General features: G+C 41.6%; 1 protein-coding gene across 1 annotated transcript in view; it reads left to right on the forward strand.

The window, feature by feature from the left end:
• Nucleotides 1-21,036, forward strand: part of rhbg (Rh family, B glycoprotein) — a 33,697-nt gene extending 12,661 nt beyond the window's left edge. The window contains exons 2-10 of the mRNA XM_034174390.1: nucleotides 1,970-2,156; nucleotides 4,900-5,050; nucleotides 5,236-5,383; nucleotides 10,987-11,153; nucleotides 12,805-12,942; nucleotides 13,725-13,858; nucleotides 14,906-15,027; nucleotides 18,107-18,180; nucleotides 20,837-21,036. Coding sequence (XP_034030281.1) covers nucleotides 1,970-2,156; nucleotides 4,900-5,050; nucleotides 5,236-5,383; nucleotides 10,987-11,153; nucleotides 12,805-12,942; nucleotides 13,725-13,858; nucleotides 14,906-15,027; nucleotides 18,107-18,180; nucleotides 20,837-20,938 — 1,223 coding nt within the window. The 3' untranslated portion in view covers nucleotides 20,939-21,036. The remainder of the gene's footprint in view (nucleotides 1-1,969; nucleotides 2,157-4,899; nucleotides 5,051-5,235; nucleotides 5,384-10,986; nucleotides 11,154-12,804; nucleotides 12,943-13,724; nucleotides 13,859-14,905; nucleotides 15,028-18,106; nucleotides 18,181-20,836) is intronic.
• The last annotated feature ends 1,979 nt before the right edge of the window (nucleotides 21,037-23,015 follow it).

The following is a 23,015-nucleotide window of genomic DNA, read 5'->3' on the forward strand; positions in this document are numbered from 1 at the left end:
ACCAAAGCAACAAGTACAGAAGGAAACACCACTAATAAATGCTTTGTTGTTTTACATGCTCACATTTCACTGAAAAAATGGGAGATTTCTGAAAACATTGTTCAAAACAATTTAACCCGTACCCACTAGAGAGCAATGAAACATTCATTCATTCATTCATTTTCAATACCAGTCAAGGGTCATGGGAGACTGGAGCCTGTCCCAGTGGTCACAGGGCGAGAGGCGGGGTACACCCCGGACAAAACACCAGTCTGTTGCATCCTTTTGAAATAATGACTTTTAAAAATTAATTCACTGTGGAATTTCCAGAAGAATTCTAATTTGAATGAAAACGCTTCACTTGCTGGCTCAAACTGTGAAGTTGCCACGCTAATCCTCACTAGGAGGTTTTTGGCAAAATGTTCTACAAAGATTTTCTCTGTCAAGAGTAAAGTTTGAAAATGCACCACATGTTAGTGACAGGTCCAGAGTTTACATGCTCGGACAAGCTCTAGTTTCCCTCAGCTCTCCACTGGAATAAAAGGCAACACAGGGATACACAGGTTAAATTAAATTTTAGCCACGTGTGATGCATCAGAAAAGATGGGCTAGATTACATTAGTTGATGTTAACACTAGAAGATTTTTTTTTTTTTACTTTTTTAATTGAAGTAAGTTTTATAACAGTATGAAGGGTGCTCATTAGAGGTCATTCCTCTTCCAAGTCTCTTCCATCTCCTTTAATGTTGACGGGACGTCACCAGTATCTTAAAATTCATTGAAGTTAGTAGGTTGCTTTTCACCTGCTGTGCTTAAGTGTTAGCACTTAGCTGCTCACTTGTAGCCTGTGCTAACTTGTTCAAATGCAGAGTAAGTTACAGAGCCTTTGCAGACCCACTCATGCAATCACTTACTCACTTAAGATGAATGAAAATTCATGACAAACATTGTATAATCATGCAGTCTTAGTCATAATAATCTAAGAATAATTGTCTTAACAGAGAAATAGCCGTTAGCAAGTTATCCTGTACTTGAGTGTGGGCCAAATCTTTGAATATTTTCCAGCGAACACTGATGTCAATCAAAGATGTATTCTGGGTCCTTTGCTGGTCAATGCTTGCATGGACTGCTTGTTGGGAAGGATTGTGGAAACCAGTGACTTATTTGCCTTTGTTGTGGAGGAAAGGTTTCCTGACCTTGACTTTGCAGATGATGCTGGGATTTTTGCAGAATCAGTGGATATAATAATTCCACCTGTTGAGAAGCTGAGTGAGAAGTTGGAGTGTCTGAGGTGCATTCATACTGGATCAAGCCGAAGAACTAGGATTTCAATGGCTTCCCGGACTTGGCCATCAGAAGTGTATATGTATGTGGTGAAATTGTCCAATTACTTGAGAAATTCACCTGTTTTGGCAGTGACTGGGAGCTCAGGTTATGAGACTGAGAAACATCTGGGAAGAGCTTATGATGTCAGGAGGATGCTGAACAGACGTTTTTGGCGATGAAGATGTCTTTGCAGGACAACAATTGTGTTCGAGTCATCAGAGTCCTGGTGCTTCTTGGATTACTTTTTAATTCTTTGACTATGATGCTAAACCAAACTATTATTACCATACTACTACTTTTCGGAAGTTCAGATGGACCGGTTGTGTGCCTGGGTGGTTGCCAAGCAGGAGCCAGGCTGGTTCTATAGTGTGGTGGATGCCATGATGCTTGGCACCATTGTATGCACCCAGACCTAACCTGCATAAACGTAACACTTTCTTCTGCTCCCCACAACCATCAGTACTCACAATACTCCTCACTTTCATTTATATGTCTGTCACTTCCAACCCAGCATCCATCTGTCTTGGGAAAAATTGTATTATAGCTGTTCTCCCCTTTGTACAAGTAAGGTGTACTGCGGGGAGTGACGAGGTCCATCCCTCAACATTATCTGCTGCATTTTCATGACATCAGTGACCTCAGTCAGTGTTTTCTCTATTATGCAGGTTTTCAGGATGTCCATGTGATGATCTTCATTGGTTTTGGCTTCCTCATGACCTTCCTGCAGCGCTACGGCTTTAGCAGCGTGGGCTTTAACTTCCTCATTGCGTCCTTTTCCCTGCAGTGGGCCACACTCATGCAGGGCTTCTTACATGGCATGCACTCAGGCAAGATCCACATCGGCATAGAGAGGTGTGTACCAAACATACACATGTGAAACTATGCACTCACACAGATACTCACACACAGATTAGTTCAAATCTGTTTAGTTTCACATCAGTGGGTTTGTACACCATCCACGGCATACCATATCACAGGCATAGAGATATAGTGCCACGATTACTGAGAAAATTAAAAATGATAATATGTCCGAAACACTAATGAAACACAAGAATGACAATATGACAGACTATAAACAATGAGTGAGAATCACCCAGACAGCCTGGAGAACAATAACAATAACATGGGGATTTAACCCAAACACCAAGCTGTGACCCATGACACCTACATCAATGTTTTTATCTTCCAAAATGGCAGATTTGAGGCATCAAATAAATAATATCTATTTTGGCCACCCAAACAGGATAAGACACAAGAGCCACAATCAGTGTGTGTGTGTGTGTGTGTGTGTGTGTGTGTGTGTGTGTGTGTGTGTGTGTGTGTGTGTGTGTGTGTGTGTGTGTGTGTGTGTGTGTGTGCGATGTACAGTGGGGTAAAAAAGTATTTAGTCAGTCCCTAATTGTGCAAGTTCTCCTACTTAGAAAGATGACAGAGGTCAGTAATTTTCATCATAGGTACACTTCAACTATGAGAGACAAAATGAGAAAAAAAAATCCATGAAATCACATTGTAGGATTTTTAAAGAATTTATTTGTAAATTATGGTGGAAAATAAGTATTTGGTGAATAACAAAAGTTTAACTCAGTACTTTGTAACATAATCTTTGTTGGCAATGACAGAGGTCAAATGTTTCCTGTAAGTCTTCACCAGGTTTGCACACACTGTAGTTGGTATTTTGGTCCATTCCTCCATGTAGATCTCCTCTAGAGCAGTGATGTTTTGGGGCTGTCACTGGGCAACATGGAGTTTCAACTCCATCAACAAATTTTCTATGGGGTTGAGGTCTGGAGACTGGCTTGGCCACTCCAGGACATTGAAATGCTTTTTACGGAACCACTCCTTCATTGCCCGGCCGATGTGTTTGGGATCACTGTCATGCTCGAAGACCCAGCCATGTTGCATCTTCAGTGCTGTCACTGATGGAAGGAGGTTTTGCCTTAAAATCTCACAATACATGGCCCCGTTCATTATTCCCTTAACACGGATCAGTTGTCCTGTCCCCTTTGCAGAGAAACAGCCCCAAAGCATGATGTTTCCACCCCCATGCATCACAGTAGATTTAGTGTTCTTGGAATGCAACTCAGCATTCTTCTTCCTCCAAACACGACGAGTTGAGTTTTTACCAAAATGTTCTATTTTGGTTTCATCTGACCACATGATATTCTCCCAGTCCTCTTCTGGATTATCCATATGCTCTCTGGCAAACTTCAGACGGGCCTGGATATGTACTGGCTTAAGCAGAGGGACACACCTGGCACTGCAGGATTTGAGCCCCTCTCTGCGTAGTGTCTAGCCTTTGTTACTTTGGTCCCAGCTCTCTGCAGGTAATTCACCAGGTCCCTCCATGTAGTTCTGGGATTTTTGTTCACCGTTCTCGTGATCATTTTGACTCCATGGGATGAGATCTTGCGTGGAGCCCCAGATCGAGGGAGATTATCAGTGGTCTTGTATGTCTTCCATTTTCTTACAATTGCTCCCACAGTTGATTTATTCACACCAACCTGCTTGACTATTGTAGATTCACTCTTCCCAGCCTGGTGCACATCTACAATTTTCTTCCTGGTGTCCTTCGACAACTCTTTGGTCTTGGCCATGGTTGAGTTGGAGTCTGACTGTTTGAGGCTGTGTGGATAGGTGTCTTTTATACAGATAACGAGTTCCAACAGGTGCCATTAATACAGGTAACAGGTGGAGGACAGAACAGCTTCTTGAAGAAGTTACAGGTCTGTGAGAGCCAGACATCTTGTTTGTGGGTGACCAAATACTTGTTTTCCAACACAATTTACAAATTCTTTAAAAATCCTACAATGTGTGATTTCCTAGATTTTTTTTTCTCATTTTGTCTCTCATAGTTGAAATGTACCTATGTTGAAAATTACAGACCTCTCTCATCTTTCTAAGTAGGAGAACTTGCACAATCAGGGGCTGACTAAATACTTTTTGGCCCCACTGTACGTTATGGATTAAAAAGTATAGGAGCTAGACCAACATCACATCATTGGTTGGCATTAAAGTATCCTTCAAAAACATTTAATTTTGTACATCATATGTAACAAAATGCAGCAATACACAATGAGATTATGAGTTGTTAATGTTGAAAGTATTGCTCTGTGTAAGCCTGATCCCGTCTGATCTCAGAAGCAAAGCAGTGCGGGACCTGGTTAGTACTTGGATGGGAGACCTCTTTGGAACACCAGCGGCTGTGTGTGTTTCTCCAGGTAACACTGGAGTTGCATCAAGAATGGCATCCGGCATAAAACCTGTGCCAAATATCAATGCGGATCTGGTTGTATCCGCTGTGGCGACCCCAAACACAAAAACGGGAGCAGCCGAATGGACAAACAATGTTGAAAGTATTGCAGAAACTGCAACAGAATGCTGCCATTTTTTCAAAACTTTTTAAGAAATCCTGTTAATGTAATTACTAGGTAATATTTAGGTGTTCTCAGCATAGCAACACCACAGTTTACATCCTCAACAATTAGTCTTCAGTGAATCATATTTACTATGATACTGCAGTACCAGCTTCTCAAACTCTATTACTGTGTCCACCCGACAAACTGCACTGATGTCTGATCTTCAATCTGATCTTCAGCATGATCAACGCTGATTTCTGCACTGGTTCTGTGCTGATCTCCTTTGGAGCCGTTCTGGGTAAAACCAGCCCGGTCCAGCTGCTGGTCATGGCGATGTTTGAGGTCACGTTGTTTGCTGTCAACGAATACATTGTGCTGTCCATTGTGGGGGTGAGCTGCTGTCAGTGCCAACATTTTGCACATATACACTAATTCCCATATTAACTTTAGGAAGAAAAACAATGTCTTTTTTAAAGAATAAAATGTAAATCCTGGAGCAGGTTTGAAACCAAAGTTCCATAACAGAAAAGAAAGTGATGTTGAAATCACGAAACTGCTCTTACACACTGTTTCAGGCCAAGGATGCTGGTGGCTCGATGACCATTCACACATTTGGAGCGTATTTTGGCCTGATTGTAACACGGATCCTCTATCGGCCCAACCTGGACAAGAGCAAACACAGGAACAGCTCAGTCTACCACTCAGACCTGTTTGCTATGATCGGTATGCATCTCTCAACACAGCACGTCATGTTCACCAAGAACAGTACCTGTCTTTTGTTTGCACTGTCATTTATGTTAAAAATTGTAATTTATGAGGTCTATTAGAAAAGAATCCAACCTTATTATTTTTTTCAAAAAACATATGGATTTGAATCACGTGTGATTGCGTCAGACAAGCTTGAACCTTCATGCGCATGTGTGAGTTTTTTCACGCCTGTCGGTTGCGTCATTCGCCTGTGAGCAGGCTTTGAGTGAGGAGTGGTCCAGCCCCCTTGTCGTTGTTTCATTGTCAGGAAATGGCAGAATGATTTGGGCTTTTTTCCATCAGAATTTTTTCAGAAACTGTTAGAGACTGGCAGCTGGAAACCATTAGAAAAATTTATCTGGCTTTCGGTGAAAATGTTACGGGCTTGGTAGAGAATAAGGAGTGTTACTGTCGCTTTAAGGACGGCCCCCAGCGGCTGTGGGGCGCGCCGCGCTCCGAAGCCGCCATCGACAGGCTGAACGACCATTTCATTTCTAAACGGATGGCTGTCTGGATCCGTGACCATCGTGTGCCATTTCTCTGGTTATCACAAGAGCTGGACATCAACCATTTTCCGACAGATTTCACTTTTAACAAGAGATTTTGTCATGCAAAGCCGAGTGGAGGCTTCACGCGTCACGATGGATTCACTACTGGAGCGAGACAAAACCACCTCCGTTTTGGTCTCACAGGATGGCTTTGAGATGGCGTTCAGACAGCTGTCAGTGGTTTTTCCATCGAGTGATTATCCGAGAAATTGTGGATGTGCCTGGACATGCCAGAACATGTCCCGTGAGGCTTCATCACGGCGTTGCTTTGCGCCATGTGGGGTACCACCACGACGCGCGGAATTCCTCCTCACGTCTGTCTCAATGTGCCAAAGAAGTGCTGATGTCCACGTCTTTTCACAATTCCTGTGCTAGTCAGATGACGTCCCGGATAAAACACAGCGTCCAGTTTGGAAATGAACGGCACATTCCACTGTTACAGGTGTTTTTGTCATGGAAAGAGGAGCGGAGGCTTCGTGCGTCGCGGCGGTGCTGCATGGCGCACAGCAACGCCTTGATGAAGCCTCACAGGACATGTTCTGGCATGTCCAGGCACATCCACAATTTCTCGGATAATCACTCGATGGAAAAACCACCGACAGCTGTCTGAACACCAGCCATCCTTAAAGCGACAGTAACACTCCTTATTTTCTACCAAGCCCGTAACATTTTCACCGAAAGCCAGATAAATTTTTCTAATGGTTTCCAGCTGCCAGACTCTAACAGTTTCTGAAAAAATTCTGATGGAAAAAAGCCCAAATCATTCCGCCATTTCCTGACAATGAAACAACGACAAGGGGGCTGGACCACTCCTCCCTCAAAGCCTGCTCACAGGCGAATGATGCAACCGACAGGCGTGAAAAAACTCACGCATGCGCATGAAGGTTCAAGCTTGTCTGACGCAATCACACGTGATTCAAATCCATATGGTTTTTGAAAAAAATAATAAGGTCGGATACTTTTCTAATAGACCTCGTATATATAAAAAAAACTGCAACTTACTGAACAAAAGAAAATAAAGTCTTTGTGTAATGGAGGCCAGCAGGTTTCGCTGTGCAGATGTAGTTAGTAAATCTCACTCCCAACAGCTCAAAAAGGATTCTCTGGTCACAAGGCCAGAGCCCTGGGTTTTAGCCTTCTGGTTAGAGTCCCACTCCCATGCCGGAGCTTGTGAGTTCGCGTCCCGAGGGGAGCGAATGGGCGGAGTCATAACAACACAACGCAGAGTGCAGCCGCTACATTTGCTTCTAATTATTTAAAGTGAAATGCCTTATGTCTTATGCCTTATGGTTTACAGCCAAAAAGCTGTTCAAAAACCACTGAAATGCACATAAAACTATACTAGCATGTTGCCTGTGGGGAACCATGGGCTCTAGATTGGGTTGTGTTTATAAAATAGGTAGCTGACATTTTTCAAGGGGGGGTAATACATTGTGTAAAGTTCCTATAATGAGTTGGAATGGCATGTGATTCCAGAATGCTTTTAGAACCTTAGACATCAGACCTCAACAGTTTTAGAAGAACTCAACCCTTTTATTTCCTGTTAATTATGTCATTTTTAATGTTAATTTACTGTTGAAATGTATTTATAAATTGTTTAGGTTCTTGTTATCATATATACACTATTATTATTATTATTATTATTATTATTATTATTATTATTATTTTATTATTTATTCTATTTTGTTATTTGATTTTTAAAGGGACCACAGTGGAAATAAGTGTTTTCACTTTCTTGTGTCATCCAAATATTAGTCCTGTCAACTTTCTGTTTTCAGACTGTTCATCCTTGACCCAAAATACATAAGTATACCAAATGGCAAATGTCAGCTCTCCACAGTTTCTCTGTGATCAAAGCCACACCATGCAGATTGCAATGCTTAGCATTTTATAAAAAAGCAATGCCATAATCCAATGCAAAAAAAATCATATTATTGAAAGAAATCCATGCATTTTCTAATCCTTTTCCCTTCAAATCCCCATTTTGAAATACTGTTTTTTATTTTCTATTTAAAAAATGGATAATGGGTTGTGCATCTGAACCCTTCAAACATACCAGATTTTTCTCATAAAGCTCCAGTGAATGTTTCTCAATGAATGAATGATAATGTCAAATGAAGTCCTATCTCACAATCTCAAAGAAAGCAGGAAAAAAAATCTGTTGTCCTGTGCACCAACTATCAGGGAGCTTTTGTCATAATCCTGCTGACACTGACAAACAAAAAGAAATGAGACTCTGATTCATGCATTTATCTCTTCTAGATTGGACTATTGCAATGCTCTATTCTCTGGTTTACTGCAGTGCAGCATTAGGGGTCTTCAACTGGTTCAAAATGCTGCTGCCAGACTCTTGACACAAAGCAGAAAGTTTGACCATATTACTCCCATAATGGCATCCCTTCACTGGCTTCCTGTCTCTGCGAAATCGGATAGTCTATAAAATTGTTCACGGACTGGACCTCCCTACCTGGGTGACTTGGTTATGCCCTACGTACCAGCTCAGGCCCTGCGTTCGCAGGGTGCAGGACTTTTCTGTGTTCCTAGGGTGAATAAAAAGTCCACCGGTCACAGAGCTTTTTCTTATCGTGCCTCTGCTCTGTGGAACAATCTCCCGGTGCACTTAAGGCAGTCGGATACTGTGGAGACTTTTCAATCAAGACTAAAGACCCACTTGTTTTCCCTGTTTTATTACTAGTATCTTATGTGGTTTTTATTCTTTGTGCTTTTTATCATTTTTTTAATCTTTTAACTCAATTTGTTCTGTTTTTCGTGCATGTTGTATTGTGTGAAGCGCCTTGAGGCGATCTTATCGTGAGCTGGTGCTATATAAATTAATACATCTGGAATTTGATTTGAAATGAAACATAACCTCCTTTGTGTTCGAGGTAATTAAAAAATACTGCTCAGTAAGGTTTAACAGGCTGGTAATACTGCATGTGCTGCCATCTAGTGGTTGATCCCCACTGCAGAAACCCAATGATCATATAATCCCATCTTGCAGAATGTGATGTGAAATTTGACACTATTATGGTTTCATCAGATTCGGTCTCATTAATTAAAAAATTGCTTTAGTTTCAGTATCTGAAGCACTGACATGGAATTTCAGAAGCTGCTCAACACTTACAGCTAATGTGTGCTAATGAGTACAGCTAATGTGACCGGTCACATTAGCTGCAATGGCGGTGACACGCAGTTAGCTTTGTCACTTGATGGGCGTTCCTGGGGTGTGCACGCTAACATCTCTGTAAGATGTCTTGTAAATCACTTCAGAGTTGTTATCTGGTTACATAAACAGCATTTTTAGATTTAGACGTATTTATTTCTTCCTAACTTTTACAAAATATATTAGCAACTTATTAGATTTATACAGAAATACAGCTGTTTCTGAGCATATTTTACCATCTTGGATTATTTTGTTTGCGTGAACAACCAGCTGATGTCACTTGGCTTATTCACTCAGATTGGCAGTCACTATGTCACATGGCTCAGCATTTGTGTCTGTCACTTGTAACAGGAAGTGAAAGGAAGCGACAACAAGCCCAGCAAGCAATGACTTGCCACTTATTTTCAATCAAAATGGGCGTTTTACAGTGGCAAAAGATAATGGTCGCTCTGCCGCTAGCTAGGCGGGGCCAGAATAGACTTGAAGTCTATCTTATCCAAATACTGAGCGATGTGACACAGCGACTGTCAGTCAGAGTGAACAGGCAGTGTGACGTCAGCTGGTTGTTCGCTCAAACTAAATAATCAAAGATGGCAGAATATGCTCCGAAGCAGCTGTGTTTCTGCATAAATCTAATATGTTTATCAAAAATTTGGAAAACTAAATCTGAAAACACTATTCAACCAAATAACATCTTTGCAATGATTTACAAGAGATGAAATGCGTGTGCCACCAGGGAATGGCCATGAAGAGACAAAGCTGTCACCGTCATTTGTAGATAATGTTACTGTGCACTCAGCTATAAGTAGTCTATGGGCCAAGCAGGTTTTCGGTACCACTTAAGGGGAAAAAAATGACACTTAGAATCCAGCCTCAGTGTATTATGGCCTACACAAAAATGTATGCTAGCCATCCCAGGGTGGTAGCTGTAGCCAGCTAGGGGTCAATGAAGAATTACACAGAGGTCAAAATGTAAAAATGTTCCATTCATGTTGAAAACTATACCACATTACTTGTCTGATCATAACGATTCCAAAAAGGTATAGTTTGGACTATCTATGATGGAATGTTATGGAGTTATGGTGTCAAAACAGCAAAAATGGTGACAAAGGTCAATTTCAGTTTGTACAGGGGTCAAAATTAAAGTTGCTCCAATTTCAGTAAAAAATTATGCAAATTATTGTTTGGGTTAATAGGGTTCTAAAAAGGAATAGTTTGCACCATCTGTCATGCGTAGTTATGTTACAGTGCAATATGTCACATGTCATAGAATTCAGTGGATGTTGACTTTGTTTGACTTTTACATTGGAGGCAAAGCATTCAACACAGTCAAAACTATTACATTTATTTATCCTTTTATTTCAACCAATAATTTGCATAATTTTTTTGCTGAAATTGGAGCAACTTTAACTTTTGACCCCTGTACAAACTGAAATTGACCTTTGTCACCATTTTTTGCTGTTTTTACCCCATAACCCCAGAAAATTCCATCATAGATTGTCCAAACTATACTTTTTTGGAATTGTTATGATCAGACAAATAATGTGATATAGTTTTCAACATGATTGGAGAATTTTTACATTTTAACCTCTGTGTAATTCTTCATTGACCCCTATCTGGCTACAGCTACCACCCTGGGATGGCTATCATACATTTTTGTGTAGGCCATGGTACACTGAGGCTGGATTCTAAGTGTCGTTTTTTCCCCTTAAGTGGTACCAATTAGGTCAAGACGTGGCTTCAAATACTACTGCTTATTGTAGTCACTATAATTCTTTCTAAACTTCCAGTGGAAAAGGTCTGATTGATAATCTATAATAATCAACCTGCACATACTGTTAATGTCACCATTTTTCCCCTTGCCTCAGGTACAATTTACCTGTGGTTGTTTTGGCCCAGCTTTAACTCGGCCATCACAGCTCATGGAGACGACCAGCACCGCACAGCAATGAACACCTACTACTCTCTGGCAGCCTGCACAATATCCAGCTACGCCATGTCTGCCCTCGTGGCCCACGACGGCAAACTGGACATGGTGAGCATGCAACAATAATGTAACTATTTGTGCAATTTCATGCAAGAGAGGTTTTTACATGTTATCTCGCAGTGGTAAAGAACCGCCCCTTAATTAGATCCTCTCCAAAAGTTAATGGTTTCCTCCTTGGTCCATACCCCACATTTCTAGTTTCATGAATCAGTTCAGTAGTTTTTTGCGTAATCCTACTCAACAAGCAAACAATCAGACAAACAACACTGAAAGCATTATCACCTTGGCGGACGAAAATATACTTAGGTTTGGAAAAAAAGAGTAGGAGGTCTTGATATTTACTGTGTACTTAGCTGTGTACACTGTAACTTTTTTAAATTAACACTGTACCAAGTATGGTCCCATTCAATAACATGTTAATTCAGCTCTATTGTTGTGTTAAATAAGCTGTTGTTGATGTTGAATCTAGCTGTCACACTAATAATGTTAATGACCACTATAATAACACTTTTTTTTTAATGGGATGATATGCACTCATAGCAGTGTTAATTTAACTCTAGCAAAACCTAATGTGTCAAAGTGTACAATGAGAATATGAAGTCTTTAATTACCAAAGGAAGGTGCGCGTCACTGTAAAACTGAGTAACCCCTATTTTAAATGGAGAAAACTGCAGTTTAAAATAGAGATTTAAAAGAAAGCGCATTACAAAATGCATAGATTTCCATAAATAAAAATGGATTTGATTTTTTGTTTTTTAAATTTGTTCAAATTCTTTAATATTTTACACATTGATAGCAACTTAAGCAGCCAAGTGCATGCTGACTGCTTAGGAGATACTGGGGTTTGCATCTGAACCCTTTAAGTGTTCATGTATCATCATTATAAGAGTTTGAAACCCATGGGGCTGACTTTGACATACTGTCGTTTGAAAGATGATTACATCTGCTACAAAATCACAACGTGCCTCATCATGTGAGTGGAGATCATGGCGGTTGCACGCGTTGAGCACGGGTTCCAAAGTCAGTCAAGCGGAAATCAAGATGAGACACTGCTGTGGTGATCACAATCAGGCCAAAAAGAGACTCCTTTCCTGCAGTGACATGATGAGTGGGTAGGTGCAGTGGACCATGTAGTCTGTCGCTAATAGCAACCAGCTAATCATGTCACAGAATCTGTCAATAATGCATTCCAACTTGTTCTGATGTAAGATTAAAAAAAAAACAAAAAAAAAACAATTTGTTTGGAAATCACTGAAAACTTCATGTCTTCATTTCTATTGGACTAACCAATGCTCCTATTTATTGTGCATTTGATGCCCCGTGTACTGGATGACATCAACCCATGCAGTAGTAACCTGGGAACAAAAATTAGTGTTCATTCAAATCAGACAGAAGGTCTTACCGTTATGAGACCTCCATGCTACTCACAGCAGGAGTTCTTTTTTAGGCATGAAGGGGTGCATGAAAGTTCTGCAACATGCACTCAGTAGAAAGGCAAGACACTCTGCATCTGTTCTGGGAAAACAGCGCCATCATGTGGTGGCTGGAATGAAATACAAACGGCTGAAATGGACTTTTGGATGTTGTTCCATCTGTTTGACAAAAGGTCAGTTTTTTTGGAAGCCCTCAGTGAAAGTCTGAGTGATTGGTACAGGTTGTTTTCAAAGATTTAAAAATGTTTAATACTGATCTTTTTTAGGTCCATATCCAAAATGCCGCCCTGGCTGGGGGAGTCGCTGTGGGAACAGCTGGGGAAATGCTGCTGACACCTTTTGGTTCCATGATTGTTGGATTCTTGGCTGGAACCATCTCTGTTCTGGGCTACAAGTTTCTCTCAGTAAGGATGCTTTATTCATCAGCTTTAAATCAAGATTGCAGAGGAAAAACAAAAGTGTTTTCTGTGAAAGCCACAAATATTAAACTAATCACACATATGATGTAGCGTGTGTACAAAACAATAGTGTGTACATGACAGTGCTGCTCTATGTATAATATGCACCACAGCTTTAATCTGTCTGCATAACTGTTTCCTTAAATGAATGATACTGTGTGTAACATTATCTGTAAATTTCTCTCAAAATAAAATCAAAATAATGTTTATTCATGACTGGACATACAACAACCACTTTACAGGTTAACAGCAGCACACTTTGAATAATACATCAGTATATGCAATTGATTTGTATATGATTAAATACTTATGTTCCTTTTAAATTTTTTAATTGCAAATCATGTAAAGTATTGTCTATTTTATCACTTTTATTATTATGGTGAAGCAGGGAAACTAAACCCAAATGCAAGAATACATAGGCTGACATCAATAATTGGAGAGGACATACAAGGGGTGACTGAGAAGTTTTGAGCCTGACCCAGAGAATGTAGAGCATGGTTTTCCATCTTTTGCATTCACAGAAACCAACATTTCTTGAGAATGCGTGACTCACTGGGTGCAATGTTGAGAAATGTTACTCTGTCAGTCAGCTGGTGAAAGTGCTCAGACATTGTAGTTAATCCTCTTTTTTTTTTTTTCCAAAATCCAATTTATACTTAACTAAAAATGAAAATCCATCATCATCCTCGCACAGTCAGCATCATGTCTGGTCCTTTCTCTAATTACAGCCCATCCTTGAGGAAAAACTGAAGATCCAAGACACATGTGGGATTAACAACCTGCACGGCATGCCAGGCGTGCTGGGAGCTATAGTGGGTGCTATCACAGCTTCCGTGGCAACCAAAGACATCTATGGTGATGGGTATGTGTTTGATCTGTGCTGCTGTCACACAGTCGCCAACACTAACATCATAGGTGATGAGATGTTTGCCAGGAAGATACTGGTAAAATGGATTTTGACATACCTGTGAGCAAGGCACTGATCTGCTGTAGAAAGACTTTTGTTGTTGCAAAAGTAGAATACTGTAAAAGCAAAATGTCAGCAGCAGTTATTGCTGTGAGAAGTAAGACCTCTATAGGCCCTGAGGCCCGTTGGTGTTTATATACAGATTTTAAACAGTTAAACAGAGTCTATGACTCCCCCCCCCCCCCCCCTGCCGCTACTTCTCCAGCTGCAGTCAGCACCCATTTACAGCTGGGTGGCCGAAGACAATGGAGCTTAAGTGTCTTGCCCAAGGACACAGACAGGTAACATAAGCAGGGTTTGAACCCACATCTTTATATTGGCAGGCCATATCCTCATCCACTCAGCTACCTGCTCCACCAGTGTTGCTGTGAGAAGGTGCAGCTGTAAATAGGCACCAGTCTTGGTTGGAGACGTAACCTGTGTTGGACTGGTGTTCCCTCCAGGGGGAGTTGCAGCTTCATGCTACAGAATCTGGAGATAAGCACGGACACCAAAGGCCTCAGTAGCTATATAGGCTTGACTTTCACATTTCAGAGTCAAAGTCAGAGTCAGGTCAAAAGCCATATTGGACAATTCATCTCATATTCCTGGTCCAAGTGTTCCCATGTTACCTTTAGGTAGAAAATGTGACCTTCCTCTAGAACAATTTCAATTAATTTCATTTATATAGCACTAAATCACAACAAAAGCTGCCTTAAGGTGCTTCAGACAAGTAAGGTCTAACCTTACCAACTTTAACCTGTGAACCGTTCTACTCAAAAATAGAATCATTTCATCTTTGAATGATCGTCAACATGTTACCTAGTTCTTTGAGTTGTAGTACGTGTACACACGCACACTAATCTTTCATTTTATGTTGCTCTCTCTCTGATGCCACAAATGATTCAGCAGTGTGGAAGCTTAGATAACATGGCCGTTGTCTTCCCTCTCTGTGTGATTCAGTCTGGCAGACGTCTTCCCTGATGTGTACAGTGGAGACGTGACGGCGTCCTTTCAGGGAGTTCGACAGGCCATTTCACTGGGAGTCACTCTGGGCATTGCCCTGCTGGGAGGACTTATTGTTGGTACGCTTCATATCTTCAAAACAGCAGCAGTCAGACTTGCACCCCTGCTGGTCACTGCTTTACAGAGATGATTGTTTTTGCTTCAGTTTTTGATTATCAAAGCAATTATTCCTGCACAGCAGAACCAGTGAATCATTCAATCATTTGAAGTTTTTTAGATTTAATTAATCATATCCCCGGTGTTGAAAATGTCCCCATCTCTTAAAAGTAAAGAATTGACAAGCAGTCATCTTCCATAGTGGGGTAACCATCTTCAGGTTTACACTCCATCCTAACGCTTGGCCAATCAGCTGATTGTACTGCAGCTGCTGAAGGAAATTGGCTTTAAAGGCAACCTGCAGAAAGCTGACAATCCACAGCATGAGTGAAAAGCCACAATTATGGAAAAAACAAACAAACAAAATGCAAAAGTTGGCGGACATGCCACAGTGGCATCCCTCAGTTGGACCAGCAATATGCCTGGACAGAGACACACACATACACACACAGCGGAATAGAAAACACAGAGAAACATTCAGGCATGAAATAAAAAAACATGAAAAAAAAAAGTGAAACAAATAAATAATCAAATTAATTGATGTCAGCAGGCCTCAATAGGAAGCCATCATGCATTTATTTGTTGTAGTCAGGTTTGCTTTGTAATTTCATTGGAATTTTGCAGAGAGTAGTGAAAATATCCATTTTAGGAAAATACATACAAAAGCCAAAGTCAAATTTATGGTTGGCCATCTCGGATTTGTATAAATGACTTTTCCCACTTATATATTTTTGCAAATAACATTATTGGATTGATTGGCCCTGAAAATGTGTATTTAGCCATTGGAATTGAGATTCTAGGTTATCTAGAAGTCATTATACAAGACCTCATGATTTGAAATCCAACTTTGTTCACCGAAAAAAATGGTGAAATGACTATGAACTTTTAATGATCAGTAACTTTTTAAAATGTCAAAAATGCCATGAGACAAAGACACTTACAATCTCCCCATTCTGATGTTTATGTCACTGTTCAGTGTCTGTTGTATAACCAACAGTCAATGTGATGAATGTGAAGATCATCTGACCAAGAAAAGTTGTTATATGACTTCACATTCATGTTTAATAGTCAAATCACTTTGGCCTTGTCTGACTCTCTGTCATTCCACCAAATATGGCCCCAAAATTTTTAGTTATTTTGTTGACACTCGGACAGATGGACAGACACACAAGACCAAAAACAAGACCCCCACAGGCAGTAATGCACATGATGGTAGTGTTTTGCATTGCATCAGAAAATGTCAAAATTTTCCAACGTGTTCGGTTGTTTCATGGTTGAATTCAGTCATTGACTTTTTCAATATACGATGTCTGTTAGAAAAGTATCCGACCTTTTTATTTTTTTCAAAAACCTGATGGATTTGAATCACGTGTGCTTGCATGAGCCAACCTTGAACCTTCGTGCGCATGCGTGAATTTTTTTCACGCCTGTCGATTGCGTCATTTGCTTGTAAGCAGCCTTTGTGTGAGGATGGGTGGAGTCTCTCATCATTTTTTCTTTGCAAGGAAATGGCAGAACGACTGGAGCAGCGCGACCGCATCAAATTTTGCCAGAAACTGGGCGACAGCCAGGTGGAAACCATTCGGATTATTCAGACGGCTTTCGGTGACGATCCTATGGGCATCACACAGATTAAGGAGCGGTACAATCGGTTAAAAGACGACCACACAACGGTGGAGAGCGAGCCACACTCCGGTCGGCCATCAACATGCTGAAATGACCAGATCATTTCCAAAGTGAACGCTGTGGTGATGCGGGACCGTCGTGTGACTATCCGAGAAATTGCGGAAGAGGTGGACATCAGCACTTTTTTGGTACATTCCACTGTGACAGAAGACGGCCATGAAAAGAGTTGCAGCGAAATTCATCGGCACAAAGCTAATGGCACACGACTGAAAAGCCACCGAAAGCCGTCTGAATCTTCCGAATGGTGGAAGAGCTGGGCATGTCACAACAGCTTCAACATGGTGGCGCTTTTGCTGCGCCATCAGCTTCGTGCCAAAGCCATCGGCATGAATTTCGCTGCAACTCTTTTCATGGCCAAATCTTCTGTCACAGTGGAATGTGCCGAAAAAGTGCTGATGTCCACCTCTTCCGCAATTTCTCGGATAGTCACATGACAGTCCCACATCACCACAGCGTTCACTTTGGAAATGATCTGGTCATTTCAGCGTGTTGATGGCCAACTGGAGTGTGGCTCGCTCTCCACCATTGTGTGGTCGTCTTTAAACCAGTTGTACCGCTCCATAATCTGTGTGATGCCCATAGGATCGTCACCGAAAGCCGTCTGAATAATCCAAATGGTTTCCACCTGGCTGTTGCCCAGTTTCTGGCAAAATTTGATGCAGTCGCGCTGCTCCAGTTGTTCCGCCATTTCCTTACAAAGAAAAAACGACGAGAGACTCCACCCATCCTCACACAAAGGCTGCTTACAAATAAATGGTAAATGGACTGCATTTATATAGCGCTTTTCCATCTGTATCAGACGCTCAAAGCACTTTACAATAATGCCTCACATTCACCCCGATGTCAGGGTGCTGCCATACAAGGCGCTCACTACACGCCGGGAGCAATAGGGGATTAAAGGCCTTGCCCAAGGGCCCTTAGTGATTTTCCAGTCAGGCGGGGATTTGAACCCATGATCTTCTGGACTCAAGCCCAACACCTTAACCACTAGACTATCACCTCCCCCGAGGCTCGTTGCTTACAAGCAAATGACGTAATCGACAGGCGTGAAAAAAATCACGCATGCGCACGAAAGTTCAAGGGTGGCTCATGCAAGCACACGTGATTCAAATCCATCAGGTTTTTGCAAAAAGTAAAAAGGTTGGATACTTTTCTAACAGACCTCATATTGAAAAATATTTACAGCTCTGTGCTGATTTCATTGCTGGACTTTGTGTAAATGGAGTAGAAATAATCCATGATAGAGTGATTGCAAGTATCAGTTACAAACAATGTTTGTAACTGTTCATCTAAGTAGAATATCTTGAAATGTCTCATATAAATACACATTTACAAAACACTTTCATCTTGTTATAGGTTTCATTCTGAAGCTGCCTGTTTTTGGTGCTCCATCAGATGCCCTCTGTTTCGAGGATAACATCTACTGGGAGGTGAGTTTGATGAAAAGGGACAGTTGTGCTGCTTTCCTGTTATTTCTGCAACACTTTTCAGAAAGTCTAGTTTATTTGAACAATGTAACAAAGATGAAGCATCATCTGCAGAAATCAGTCTATACTACAATCATCAAGAACAGGCAAACATATACATATGTATGAGCTATTTGCAGAAAAAAGTGCATAAATTGCTGGAAAGATTAAGAAGGTAAAATATTATAGATATATTATTTAAAGACATGCAGGTTAGGTGAATTGGAAACTTTATAATCGTTCAGGTCTCCCTTGGAAAGGAGGTCTTGATCTCAATGGGACTAACCTGATTAAATAAAGGTTGAATTAAAAATTAACATAATGCATGTTTATGAAAACTTTTTTATGTTTAATTCACATTTATGCAAACAGATAGGAATACGCCCATCCAGTCTGCATGTGTGTTGTGAACTTGAAGTTTGAGTGTCCCGGGAGATGCTGTAGGAGGTGCTGTGGGAGTATGGATTCAGAGCGTCCCCTTCTCTGGGCCATCCAATCTCTGAACTCCCACACCAAGAGCTGTGGTCGGGTCCAATTTGTTTCCGGTGGAGGTTGGCCTCCGTCAGGGCTGCATCTTGTCTCCAATCCTGTTTGTGATATTCATGGACATAATATTACGGTATAGTTGGGGGGAGGAGGGTTTCCGGTTTGGTGGGCTCAGGGTGTCATCTCTGCTTTTTACAGATAATGTGGTCCTGTTGGCTTCATCAGCCTGTGATCTCCAACACTCACGGTGTCGGTTCACAGCCGTGTGAAGCAACTGGGATGAGGATCAGCACCTCTAAATCTGAGGCCATGATTCTCAGCAGGAAATCGATGTCCGAGGTCTTGCCCTAAGTGAAGGAGTTCAAGTACCTCAGGATCTTGTTTATGACTGAGGGGACAATGGAGCGTGAGATTGGCTGGAGAATCAGCACGGCAGAGATGGTATGCCAAAATGCAAAGCTCTCGACCTACTGATCAATCTTCATTCCTACTCTTACCTATGGTCATGAGGGTCATGGGTGAAAAAATGAGACTGGGGGTACAAGTAGCCAAAATGGGCTTCCTTAGGAGGGTGGCTGGTGTCACCCTTCGAGATAGGGTGAGAAGCTCTTTCATTCGTGAGGAGCTCGTAGTAGAGCCACTGCTCCTTCACGTTGAAAGGAGCCAACTGAGGTGGTTTGGCATCTGGTAAGGATGCCTCCCTAGGGAGGTGTTCCAGGCACATCCAGCTGGGAGGAGACCCTGGGGAAGACCCAGGACTAGGTGGAGAGATTATATCTCCACAGTGGCCTGGGAACGCCTCAGAATCCCCCAGTCAGAGGTGATACGTAAATGTTGCCCAGGAAAGGGAAGTTTGGGGTCCTCTGCTAGAGCTGCTGCCCCCGCTGTTGCCCCTGATCCCAGATAAGTGGTTGAAGTTGAGTGAGTGATGAGTGCAAACAGATTGTCATTTTTAATAATAATGCGTATAATATAAAATGCAGTAATTCCATCCATCCATCCATCCATCCATCCAAAAGGGAGGACCCTGTGGGCTGTAGCATATATTAATTTGGTAACAAGGGGAGGACATTGTCAGTGAAGATTGTAGTCAGTCAGAGAATTTGTTGTTTAAATTGTGAGATGGAAACAAGCCACCAGGTGGCGCCAGTCAACCACTGAGACACTCCTGTGTCCGGTGTTTTGTGTTGGTGTAATTTTGTTTTCCCACGAAATCCCGCCTAACAATGTGCATTATAGCCTAAATAAAGGGATCCAGGAATTTGTTTGTGTGTCAGTATTAGCAGAGAAGTCAAAAGAAGCTGATGTGGTGAGACAAAGACAGACCCAGGATCATTTTTAATTCAGGTTGTTGTTATGTCTCACAATTATTCCATGTAATTTGCATTTTGGTGAAAGAGTGTTCTACCTGCACTTTAATTTAAAGAACTGTTCTCAAAAAATCTGGAAAAATATCTTTAATTTTGAATATTTATTTTTAATTGTTTTGTGTATTTGTTAGAGATGTGTTCTGGCTCCAACACTGTTCAATGCTTGCATGGACTCGGTGTTGGATAGGCTTGTGGAAAACAGCAACGTACGTACCTTTGTTGGCAAGGAAATGTTTCCTGATCATGATTTCAGAGAGATGAGGCTGAGATCTGTGTGGAATAATTAAATAGCCTGATTGAAGCACTTGAGAAGCCTAGTTACAACTCGAAGTGTCTGGGTTTGCGATCAGGACAGGTTTTCTCTGACTTCCTGGACTGGGTTGTAAGATTCATGTCTCTGGGTCCTCGGCCTTTGAGATCAAGATACGCTTGTGAGAGAGACTGAAGAAGATATGAGGTTGATGGACAGACATGATTGGCAATGGCGCTATCTTTGCAGGAGAGCAAAGGGCCAAGACTTTAGGGTCCTGGTACTGCTTGTCTGACTGCATGACTGTGAGATGGCAAGATGTTTCTGGTACAGAGCCTCTTCAAAGGGTGCTTGGTTACCACTGAAATGACTTTGTGTCAAACAAACAGATACTTAGGGAGAGTCAGACCAAGAGTCTCACTTGCATTGCAAGGGACAAGAAGACGTTAATGAAATTCTCTCTCTCTCTCTCTCTCTCTCTCTCTCTCTCTCTCTCTCTCTCTCTCTCTCTCAGGTGCCCGGAGATGAGGCGGATCACGGGCAGCAGTTGACTGCTGTGAGGACAGAAGAAGCTCAACAGTTAGACATGCAGAGATATGAACAATCTAGCACTTAATCTGGAGGATGTAAAACTTTAAAACAAAAATGTTCACATCTGTCTTTATCTTTGAATTTTTTATAATCAATACCTTTTACACATCTGAAACTGCCAAATACGAGGTCTGTGATGAAAAAAGCGGTCCTTTTTATTTTTTTCAAAAAATAAATGGATTTGATTCATATGTTTTTACGTCAGACATGCTTGAACCCTCGTGCGCATGCGTGCACAGGCCTTGAGTGATGAGTGCTCCACCCCGCCCGTCGGAATCTCTTTGTCTGAATAGCCGCGGCGGACAGCGCGCGTTGCTTTATCAACATTTTTTCTGGACCTGTGAGGAATATCCGAGTGGACACTACTCGAGAAATTAAGCTGGTTTTCGGTGAAAAGTTTAACGGCTGATGAGAGATTATGGGGTGTTTCTGTCGGTGTAAGGACTTCCCACGGAGCGGGATGTCGCGCAGCGCTTCCAGGCACCGTCGTCGGCCTGTTTCGACCTGAAAACATCCTAATTTAAGGCTTAATTCACCCAGGACGTCGTGAGAGAACAGAAAAGATTCAGAAGAGCCCGGCATGAGGACTTTATGCGGACATTCCACTGTTTAAGGACATTTTGTAATGAAAGACGTGCGCGCAAATTCGCCGAGTCGTTTCCGTGACGACTCGGCGAATCTGTGTGCGCCGCGACAGGAAAAACACCTCCGTGTTGAAAACCATTTGTAAAATTCAGGCAGCTTTTGATGGCTTTCAACAAGTGAGTAACTGAGAAATTGTTTAACAGCTTGGGCATGTTCCAACTTGCCCGTTAAGGTTTCCAACGGAGGTGTTTTTCCTGTCGCGACCCCCCGCGGTCGGGTGCGGCCCGACATGCAACTCTGCCCGCACGTTCTTTCATTACAAAATGTCCGTTAACAATGGAATGTCCGAATAAACTCCTCATGCCGACTTCTTCTGAAAGTTCTTTGTTCTCTGAGGACTAACTGGGTCAACAGAGCCTGAAATGTGGAAGTTTTCAACTTGAAATGGCGAGACGCTGCCGCCTTGAAGCACAGATCGCCGTCAGGCGCCGTGGGCCGTCCTTAAAGAGACACTACCAGACCAAAATCTCTCACCAGCCGTTAAAATTTTTACAGAAAACCAGCTGAATTTATTGAATGGTGTCCACTCAGTTGTGCCTTACAGTTTTTGAAAAAAAATTTGATCAAACAAAGCAGCAGTCTCTGAGCCATTCCTAAACAATGAAAAATCGACGAGAGGGTGGGCGACTCCTCACTCAAAGACTGCCCACAGGCGAATGACGTAACTGACAGGCGTGAAAAAACTCTCGCATGCCCACGAGGGTTCAAGCATGTCTGATGTAATCACACGTGATTCAAATCCATATGGTTTTTGAAAAAAATAATAAGGTCCGTTACTTTTATCACAGACCTCGTATCTATTTTACTTATTAAAATTGAAAAATGGATTGATAGCTAGGCCTTGCGACAGACTGGTGTGCTGTCCACGGTGTAGCACGCCTCATGCCCTATGACTGCTGGGATTTACTCCAGCAACCACACACCCCCACCCCCACATGACCCTTAATTGGTGAAAGTGGGTATAGATAGATAGATAGATAGATAGATAGATAGATAGATAGATAGATAGATAGATAGATAGATAGATAGATAGATAGATAGATAGATAGATAGATAGATAGATAGATAGATAGATAGATAGATAGATAGATAGATAGATAGATTTTCATCATTCTCATAAACAGTATAATGTACTGACAGCTCATTACTCTACCTTTTTGCCACCACTAGAGGTCAATACACAACTGTGGTTGTCTTGAGCCACAGACGCATAATAGGGAGGAAGTGATGTGGTGATTTAAGGAAAAATGCTCTCATTTTTTATAATGTGAGGCCAGAACAGATTTACAGAAGGTAAATCAAACTGCAGGTTTACACCAAAGCTAGAATGCACCTGCACACACTGCTGAAATAACCTCAGCATCTCCAGTAACAGAATAAAAATAAGTTTGTTTTTTGTTTGTTTGTTTTTGTTTTGTACTGGTCTGTTTTAACAGGCTTCATATGTGTATATATAC

Source organism: Thalassophryne amazonica, chromosome 7 (assembly GCF_902500255.1).
Source record: "Thalassophryne amazonica chromosome 7, fThaAma1.1, whole genome shotgun sequence".
Lineage (NCBI taxonomy): Eukaryota > Metazoa > Chordata > Actinopteri > Batrachoidiformes > Batrachoididae > Thalassophryne > Thalassophryne amazonica.